The 10,084-nt window shown below is 41.0% G+C and overlaps 1 protein-coding gene across 1 annotated transcript in view; it reads left to right on the plus strand.

The window, feature by feature from the left end:
- Positions 1-503: 503 nt before the first annotated feature.
- Positions 504-10,084, plus strand: part of LOC134186493 (type II inositol 1,4,5-trisphosphate 5-phosphatase-like) — a 17,854-nt gene continuing 8,273 nt past the window's right edge. The window contains exons 1-12 of the mRNA XM_062654473.1: positions 504-714; positions 842-921; positions 4,047-4,153; positions 4,735-4,755; positions 4,809-4,925; positions 5,338-5,586; positions 5,819-5,878; positions 6,044-6,260; positions 7,151-7,252; positions 7,321-7,435; positions 8,843-8,959; positions 9,022-9,129. Of these exons, the coding sequence (XP_062510457.1) occupies positions 658-714; positions 842-921; positions 4,047-4,153; positions 4,735-4,755; positions 4,809-4,925; positions 5,338-5,586; positions 5,819-5,878; positions 6,044-6,260; positions 7,151-7,252; positions 7,321-7,435; positions 8,843-8,959; positions 9,022-9,129 (1,350 nt within the window). The 5' untranslated portion in view covers positions 504-657. The remainder of the gene's footprint in view (positions 715-841; positions 922-4,046; positions 4,154-4,734; positions 4,756-4,808; positions 4,926-5,337; positions 5,587-5,818; positions 5,879-6,043; positions 6,261-7,150; positions 7,253-7,320; positions 7,436-8,842; positions 8,960-9,021; positions 9,130-10,084) is intronic.

Consider the following 10,084-nt stretch of genomic DNA (forward strand, 5'->3'; position numbering starts at 1 on the left):
ATGTGCCATGAAATGTTGTGAACAAAAGTTTGATCACATGATTGTGGAAACTGAAACTGAAAGTTGTACTCAAACGCTGCATTTAGTTACTGCCTGTTTGTAAGTCTTCACTCTGTTTGGTCATCTGCCTGTCCGCCTTCCATCCATCCGTGTGTCTGTCTCTGTCTGTCTGTCGTTTCCGTCCATCTGTCTGTCTCTGTCCGTCTGTCTGTCTGTCTGTCCGCCCGTCTGTCTCAATAAATCAATTTTCTCTCTCTAAATGAAACGTTTACATCCTGAGCAATCTAACACAACGAGACCATTACGGTCCTGAAGCATACAAAATTACACTGGGCAAACTACATTTCGACGTTCTAATCTGTCTGTCTGTCTGTTACATGTCTGTCTGTCTGTCCGTCCGCATGTCTGAATATGTCTGTCTGTCCGTCTGCATGTCTGAATATGTCTGTCTGTCTGTCTGTCTCTGTATATCTGTCCGTCCGTCTGCTTGCTTGCATGCCTGCTTATATGTTAAGTTAACTAAAATAAACAAATCTGCAACCTTTTTAATTAATTCTTTTCCTGCATCTACAAACGTCCGAGGAAGCTCTATGCATACAGGAGTGGCAAAATTACCGGACATTGCACTGCGCACGCGCAGCTATTAATCGCAACACTATGGACGATGCCGGAATTGTTCAAGCTCAACTCTCCGCCAACGAGACATGCTCTAACGTATCCTATCATCCACATACTTTTCCCGTCTCAACCCGCATCACCTAACACGATGCACGCAACCCGACTCACCACCAACTGTTGCTCATCATGTCAACCGTTGTCTGCTCTTGACGTCTTCGTTCAGCTCATTTCAGGTTATCTAGTAGATGGCGACGTGAGAAGAACGAAGATACTGGCGATTGTAGCTCATGAGGACGAGACTGCGTAAGACAGTGGGCAATACGTATTGTTGTCTCTATCAGACATTGTTGTTGTATAGTGTTCCGTCTGTTTATGTCCACAAATGGTCTTGCTTTACTTAGAATGCAATTCCAGCTTTAAGCTGATTTTGTTATATTTGTGTCTATTTAATAATTAATTATTGATAATTATTTATTTATTGATTCTAATACTACCACAGTACTACTGAAATACATGGTGTATTTGATAAATACAACAATAGACTAAGTATATATATATATATATATATATATATATATATATATATATATATATATATATATATATAATATCCAGGGTTGTCCCCAGCATACAAAAAGTATGGTGCTCTACCATGCCTTGGCTCTACCATGCCTTGGCTCCCCCTTGGTACAGGCCCACCTTGCTTTACTGAGTAGGCAGTGCTACTGTAGAGTCCGTTCATACATTTTGTGTGGTGTGGGAAAATTTGTACATCTCGGGATTCGGAGCACGTAAAGTACAAGCATGTACTGAAAGCAGATGGAGACAACTGGTAAATAGAGATGGGTAGTTACCATTATTTAACCAAAAACTGACAAGTTCCACATGGTGATGTGTAAAGCGTCCTCCTAGACTGCCTCGTTTTGACTGACATAAGCAGATAAGCTAAATGTTTAATTGCATGCTTTTAGAGTCACCATACACTGATTTAATTAGCTGTCTCTGTAACAGTTGTTCTTTGAGTCTACTGTTCTCTAGTGTAGCTATGAAGACAACGAACGTTGTATTTAAAAATTTACAAAGTTGTTTGAGGCAAGCTACTAATTCTTTGCATATTATTTTAGTTCTTTGCCTAGAGGGCCTGGGATGTTTGGTGTGATGGTAAGACTAAGTAGGGAGATGACTGCCATATGGTATGAACTTGATTGTAATACAAGTACTCAAAAAGCAACAGTGGTTGTCATGCACCGCCCACAATTGCGTGGGTAGCAACTGCAGTTTTATCACTAAATGTTTTTAATTTGGGGTGTAACTACTGCAGAATATTAGACGGCTCTAGAGAACTAACAATAAACAGGTTAACAATAGAAATAAATGAGGAAGACTTGTCAGAACTGCGACAAGATTCTCCATAGAGACCAAAAATGATAACAATGACTAGCACAACAAGCTTGATTCTTGTTGCTATTTTGTTGGGAGCATCTAGGCAAATCTAAGGCGTGTCATTGTAGCGGAGTAGGTAGATAGAGTACAAATTAATGCGGTCTGTAGATATGTTGCCCCTCCCAATCACGTGTTCTCGACTGATTATGCGAATCAAATATCTATTGCTCGAGCTCTGAAAATTTCTCACAGGCTTAACGGACTTTTTAGTTTGATGCGTATTCCAAGTTGTGATATACTGCGATGTGTGATTCATACTAATCCTTGACCTAAAACTCCTCTTTTTAGCACAATGATTGTGGTAAGTCCTTGTGAGAATGCACACGCTAGATTAGTTTGGCGAAAATGAGTGCTCCATTACTGAAAGACAACGTAGCTGCCAGTCTACTTCCCCATGACGCTCCATCAGAGTTAATTCTCGTTCATGTCAGTGGCGATGGCAACTGCCTCTTTCATGCCGTGAAAGTGGCATTGGCTGCAACCGGGAAATGTTTGCAAGTGCCAGCGGTTAGTGATCTTTGAAGAAACTGCACCGACGAACTGGAAAAGAACGGAGCAATTTACGCAGCCCTTATTGTAAGGCACGCCCTTAGTGTCAGTGTCAGCGATGGTGACACGTTGCATCCAGGATCGTTAGTACAGTCATGTCTATCGAATGCTGCTTTGACAGCTTTGACAAGTGTAGCGGTAAAAGGCGTACTGTTGTGAACTTTAAAAGGTGTTTTCTTTTCCTTTAACAGGTAATGGCATCTGATTCCCGGTAGAAATTGTCCAAAAGCGTTGCAACAAATGAGAACAACATAAGTTTTAGGTTTGGTTCACATCAGTAGAACACTGGGTATATAGACAGGTCTATATATATATATATATATACACTATCTCTAAGACTGTCAAGCAAGTTTGATTGGCTTCTAGATTAAAATGCGTCATGTTAAAAAATTATGTGGGGGCGTGGTCATGAGAATTTACGCCATGCCTTACGAAAATCCTGGGGACAACTCTGTATATATATATAATAGCTAAGTAGCTAACAAGGTAGCAATCGAGTTCTTACTTCCTAAATAGAACACTCTAATAAAAACTCAGCTTTATCTACTGAAACAGTTTTAGTCTTTTAATGGAATAATTGGCTCTCGGCTACTACTACTACTAAAATAATCATAACGACAATGGCTACCACTCCATGGTTTGGGGGTTCAAACCTCAGTGACGACAGTAAATTATGAAACTTGTCTGTCCTTCTTTCTCGTGTTTCTCTAGCTTTGTCCATGAGACTGACTCGTTTCAGTTGTTGAGGAATTCTGTGGTCTGGCAAACGGTCCGTTGACGATGACGTTCAGCATTTTCCTGGTGGTCACTGATATGTACTGAGTTGGTTGTCACCGTAATGCCTGCAATCTATATTGAATTGGCTAGTCATTGATTGCCGTGTGGACTACACAGAAACATGTACCCTGCTGGGCTCACCTACCGGGTTGGTGGTCGCCGAGATGGGGTAAAGACCCCACTTGCCCATCATAGAGGGGCATAATGACACATCAACAACATACATGTATATTTGAATAGATTTGCACTACATCCATACTGCTACGTTTGCAATGAAACACTAGCTAAGCACTAAAACTAGAGTGTTTATGTTAGTAACATCTGCAATAAGATAAAATAATAACTAAAGAATCTTAAAGAAAACTATTTTGTTAGCAAAGAAAGTTACTAGTGAGTTAGTGAGCTAGGCAGCTAGTGGCCACAGCTTGCTTGATGCCTCCTTCATATTTGTAAACTCTTTGCTCTGCATCCTCTCAAACACATGACAGCAGATGTAATAAGAGATTAGCAGATTCTGCAGTGTAGCCAGTTGTTAGTAACAAAGTGTTAGTGGTAGTTACTAGTTTTAGTAATAACTAACTAAACATTTGGGATTTTATTAATGAGTGTGGACATTTGTTCTCATGTAGTTGTAGTTTACACTGATTGTGCATTGTCAGGCTGTTTCTGTTTGACTCAACTGGTGTTCCTGGTAGTAGCAGTTGTACGTTATTGTTGGACCAAACTTTGCCGATTCGCAGGAAGTTTGGATATTCTCTTAGAAAAGGTGAAGAGAAGTTGATTGAGACGGACAGACAGACAGAAATGGACAGATAGATAGACAGACAGGCAGAGGGAAATGAAGAATTGGACGACAATGAAAGAGACATTCAGAACATCATTCATTAGAATTTTAGTAGTATTTGATCTGTATGTCTCAGTAGATGGACATTTAGCTTAGCAGTTTTACCTATAGTGTTCTTGTAAAATTTTGCTTTTGTGTTCAATAGTGAAACAAGACAGACAGACAGATAATTTATTCTCATACAGATTCTACTTGTACATATGCTAGGATTTTTAAATACAAATCAATCGTTGCAAACAACAAAGTCATTAACTAATGGACTTGACTTTGAAAGTCAAAATCAAATAATCTATCTAAATCACCATGATTAGGTGACAGTTTTGAAAGTTTTCAGACAACAGACAGACAGGTAGACAGACAAACAGACAGACAGACAGACAGACAGCAGTTTTGATTTGTGGAAGTATATTTCATAGACAGACAAACAAACAGACTTACAGACAGACAGACATTGTACGGATCAAAGTTTGTGTCATACTGATGACGTGGTCCATTCTTTGTAGATTCAGCCGCTCATCTTCTCAGTGAGTCAAACATTTTCTTTTTTTCTTTGAATAAATTTCCCTTTTTGCAACAGACATGGACATTGTAATTGATGTGACAACTGATTTGGGTGGTAAGCTCGTGTTTGAGCTGCCAAATAACACACAAATGGCTCAGTTTCTTGCTAGCATGCAGAAGGCATCATATCAGAGTAAGAAATGTGGTACAGTAACGTATGTATACATTACAGTCTACTATCTTTGTTGATATCTTCATGTCAGGGCGTTCTCAACTTTTTAACAAAAACTAGTTGAATTCAATTTACAAGAATAGACATCGTGGGTAATACAGCTAAACAGCCAGATCTGCCCACCGTTTACATTTTATGTTTAAAAGTGGTTGGGATCTGGGAACGATGTAGGTTGTTGGCATAAACTTTATTAAGTTGATATCTATGATTATGTTAATAGTAATGTTTTGAAATGATCAACGGAGTGAGACATCATTTCCCTGAATTCACATCACAGTATAGCATATGCATCTTGTACTAATTGATATTAATACATTTGTTAGCAAAGTGTCACATTTTGTGTGTTTGCTCATTGCATATGATTCATTTTTAGTGCAAAAGATGCCTGATAGTCAACTTTTATTCAGTTGGCTTGATGGATATCAGAAGCCTCACACAAGCAGCACAAGCAATGACCCTCCAGTGGGCGACTTACTCAATCTTGACTCGCCAATGACTGCCACACCGTTGTCTAATGACATGTTGTTGTTTGGTGGAGAGACGGTTACACCAACAGTTGAATCATCAAATGTGGTTGCCATACCTGTAGAGGCTCTTCCAGTACAGCAAGAACAAGCGGCAGGTATTTTCACATGGTGATGTGTTTGATGTGTGAGTATGAGATCAAGTCACTTAGTGGTATAAATTAATATATTAGGAGTTTATGCTTGTAGTGCTGTTACACACACACACACACACACACACACACACACACACACACACACACACACACACACACACACACACACACACACACACACACACACACATTTTATGTTTCTTATTGAGCTGTTGTTGTGTGGCTGATTCTTTAGAAGAATGGCCATGGAGTGAAATCACACGTCAATGGACAGGAGATCGTACACCCGTAGCAGGTTGGCTCCAACATATCACACGCACACACACACACACACACACACACACACACACACACACACACACACACACACACACACACACACACACACACACACACACACTTACATATCCACATCTGCACACATTAATTAATTAATTTTTATATTAATTTTATATTTTAGTGTCAACACTTTCTGCTGTAAAGAAAGCTACAGTAGCTGAACGTCTTCTTGATGCGCCCGGCAGTTCGTCTACGGGCAGATTATACTCCAGTAATAATGGAGCATACGTGAAGTACACTGTACCACAGAAACCGAGGGTGAGAAATAGAGATAGTGGCTTCATAACATCTCACTTGAAAGCAAGAGAGAACGAGTACACAGAAGTCAAGCCACACAGGTACTGGTGGCTTCTGTTTATGTGTTTATTTGTTTGTCTACCAGCATACTGTAAATCAATAAATTTTCGTAAGTTATTTAATTTTGTAAATTTCGTAAATTGTAAAGAATTTACTAACTTAAATTGCTTACCAACTTTTGTAGCCCTGGATCCAAGTATCTATGCGGATGCATGTACAATGCTGTCTGGATAATTGTCTTTATTGTTTGGGTTGGGCAGAAATGGCTTTCTCGGCTCAGGGTAGTGTGTGTGTGTGTGTGTGTGTGTGTGTGTGTGTGTGTGTGTGTGTGTGTGTGTGTGTGTGTGTGTGTGAGTGTAGTGCAATAGCTCAGTTGGTTAGAGAGCGCATTTGGAGAATGAAGCCATCCAGAACCTTGCAGGGTTGCAGGTTCAAGTCACAGTGATGGCGAGCTATGGCATAATTTCCTTAAGCAAGAAACTTACACACAATAGCTTCTCTTGACTCAGGAGTATAAATGAGTACCTGGTCATTGAATGAGGTGGACATGACCACTGGCTTGGCCCTAACATCATGCAGCAGACGGGTACGTGTGGGCCTTGGTGTCCAGTCCCAAAGCTGCGCCATAGTCAGTGCCCCTGGATGACTCTGGCCAAGCTCCAGGTAGATTATAGCGCTGGCCCTAAGCCTTCACGTAGTGCATGGAGGCCCTGCCTCTAGAGGCAGGGGGAGCTATCTCCACAACTAACCTTAAGGTTGTCGTCATTCACGAATGACGTGGAGGGCTTAACATTTGTCCATTGTGTGTGTGTGTGTGTGTGTGTGTGTGTGTGTGTGTGTGTGTGTGTGTGTGTGTGTGTGTGTGTGTGTGTGTGTGGTTTGTATTGCCTTATATAAAGTTGGGACACTGTTGAGATGTCGTTTATTTCAGAGTATTTTGTGGTACGTGGAATGTGAATGGGCAGCCTGTGACTGAGGGACTTCACGACTGGTTGGGAGCTGACAGTGGTGCTCCTGACATCTACGCTGTTGGGTGAGTCAAAATCATGTAATGTTGTTATACTTCCTAATGACAAACTCACATGTGGTATGTACTCTCAGCTTTCAGGAACTTGATCTGAGTGCAGAGGCTCTACTGTTAAATGATTCGTCGAGAGAGAACGAGTGGCAACGACAAGTAGAAGTAGCGCTGCACAGGAAAGGAAGATACTACAAAGTAATGACAATTTTATATACGGGAGTGAGTGTTACCATGGCAACACATATTTTTGCCACTTGGAGTTGCTGGGAGCTTATGAAAAAAGGGGCCCCTTTTGACGTCTAGGAACCCGACCATATTAGTGAGGATGCTTTCATTGCTGATTTAACGTCACAAATTTTGCATGACTCCGTCTGTCTGTCTGTCGGTTGGTTGGTAGGTTGGTCTGTCTGTTGGTCTGTCTGTCTGTCTATCTGTTTGTCTGTGTCTGTCTGTCTGTCTGTCTGTTTTGTCTGTCTGTCTGGTTGTCTGTCTGTCTGTTGGTTGGTTGGTTGGTAGGTCTGTCTGTCTGTCTGTCTGTTGGTCTGTCTGTCTGTAAGTATGGAGGTGGTCCTGTTTGGGCCCATAACTCTGTTCTCCATGGCTGGAGTGAATGCATGAGTGACCTACATATCCCACATGAGAAAGAACCAAGAAATCTATACGTCAATACTGAGGATTGCCCAGACATTACATTCTTTGATGCAGAATCAGGACAAAATCTAGATGTTGACATATCATTGGCACACCCATGGAGTCAAGGCATTCTAAAACGATCCAGCAGGGAGGATGGGTTTGCTGCCTGCACAAGAGAAGAGAAGAAGACCAATAAGTATACAGGAGAAATTCTACCAGGAGGGACGTCATCAAAGTGTATCCCACTAGTGTTTGAGCACTTTGGTAGATGGGGCCTGCAAGCCGATGCCTTCTTACACACTCTCTCAAAACAGTGCAGCCGTATTGAGGAAGACCCCTTTCGTACTGCAGAACAATTCAAAACTTTTTGGAGGAAACGGTTCTCTCTGATTCTTCAAAGATGCAACGCAAAAGTAATCCTCAAAAAGTTGTCAAGAGTTTCAGAAACAAAGAATGACATGGACAAGCTTTTTGACTTTAATTAACTTTAACTTTAACTTTAACAAGTCCACTAATGTTTTAAAGTATTTCACTGTGAAGGACTGGTTTATCATAGAAGTTTAGGATGTGTACAAGTAGAGGATCTGCAACAATAAAATAATCTGTCTGTCTGTCTGTCTGTCTGTGTCTGTCTGTCTGTGTCTGTCTGTCTGTCTGTTTGTCTGTCTGCCTGTCTGTTTGTCTGTCTGCCTGTCTGTTTGTCTGTCTTTCTGTCGGTCTGTCTGTCCATCTGTGGTGAGATGCTTGCTTGTAAAATGATGAAACCATTAGTAGACTCGATGGTGCAGAATTCGGCTGGACAGATCTCCTAATGTGTCCGCTCGTGTTGATATCAATATGTACCAATTCTGTCCATGATATAATCACCTTTTCAGTTGACTCTCGGCAGCAGCCAATACTATTATTATTTACTGTTAGAGTGTAACTCACAGTAAGCGAGATCTAATTTTGTGTATTATGATATTCTAGTTGAAATCACTGAGGCTAGTCGGGATGCTGCTCATCGTTTTTGTTCACGAGAAACTGAAGTTGGACGTTAAAAACGTGCAGGCGGTAGCACAAGGAACTGGAATTCTTGGACTGATGGTGTGTGAAACCAATTGGTTGTTTTTTATGAGTGTGTATTGGATGTGTGTCACACGTTGTAGGGTAACAAAGGTGGAGTGGCTGTTCGCTTTAATCTTCACAACACGTCGATATGCTTCGTTAATTCCCATCTGGCTGCTCATATTGAAGAAGTTGAGAGACGAAATCAAGTAAGCGACGTGTCTGCGTATGTCACGTGTGTTTTGTTTTCGGTGACAAAGATGAGTGTGTGAAGCCTGATGGAATGATTAGTGTTTGATAAATGTGGGTTTGAGTGTTGCTTGTGTGGCTTGTGTATTGGATTGGTATGTTTGTTTGTCTGTATGCTATGCTTCAGTTTCTCCAACTGTCTATATATGTTTGTTTTTGTTTGTTTGTCTGTTTGTCTGTTTGTCTGTTTGTCTGTCTGTTTGTCTGTTTGTCTGTCTGTTTGTCTGTCTGTCTGTCTGTGTATCTTTAGGCCTGTCCACACTAGGCCAGAATGGATCACGATTCGATCGCGATCCTGCCGATCGGGATAGCGAGCGTCCACACTGCACTTTGAAAACGATACCTCCGCCTCATTTTGCTATCATGTGACTGATGACCGATGTGTATGTGTGGTTTCTTTGCTTGTAGAAAGCATTGATACAGCGACGTAAGGTGAGCGAGAACAAAAACGAGTGAGGAGTGCTAGATGTTCCGACTACACGCGTAGCGTACGTGAAGGTAACGCCCACTATTTCTAATTGGATTCAACCGATTGCGATCGAGTTGCAAGTGTGGACAGGCCTTTTGTTTGTCTCTGTTTGTCGGTTTGTTTGTCTGTTTGTCGGTTTGTTTGTCTGTATGTCTCTGTCTTTTGTCTGTTTGTCTGTTTGTGTATTCTGTTTGTCTTTTTGTTTGTCTGTCCTGTCTGTCTGTCTGTCTGTCTGTCTGTCAAATCTTTATATTTCATACATATGAACTATTACAAGCTATAGATACGAAAGTCCGTTATATATCAATGAGACCCACACGGGTCTCTAAAAAATTATCAACTTAGGTTGCATGCAATTGGACACTATATATGTCACTAATGTCATCTTCTTTGCTTCATGAGCGGTTTATCTTCTGGATGAGAACTTTTGCGTTGCACCTTTGGAG

This window comes from Corticium candelabrum, chromosome 11 (assembly GCF_963422355.1).
Source record: "Corticium candelabrum chromosome 11, ooCorCand1.1, whole genome shotgun sequence".
In the NCBI taxonomy this organism is placed as follows: domain Eukaryota; kingdom Metazoa; phylum Porifera; class Homoscleromorpha; order Homosclerophorida; family Plakinidae; genus Corticium; species Corticium candelabrum.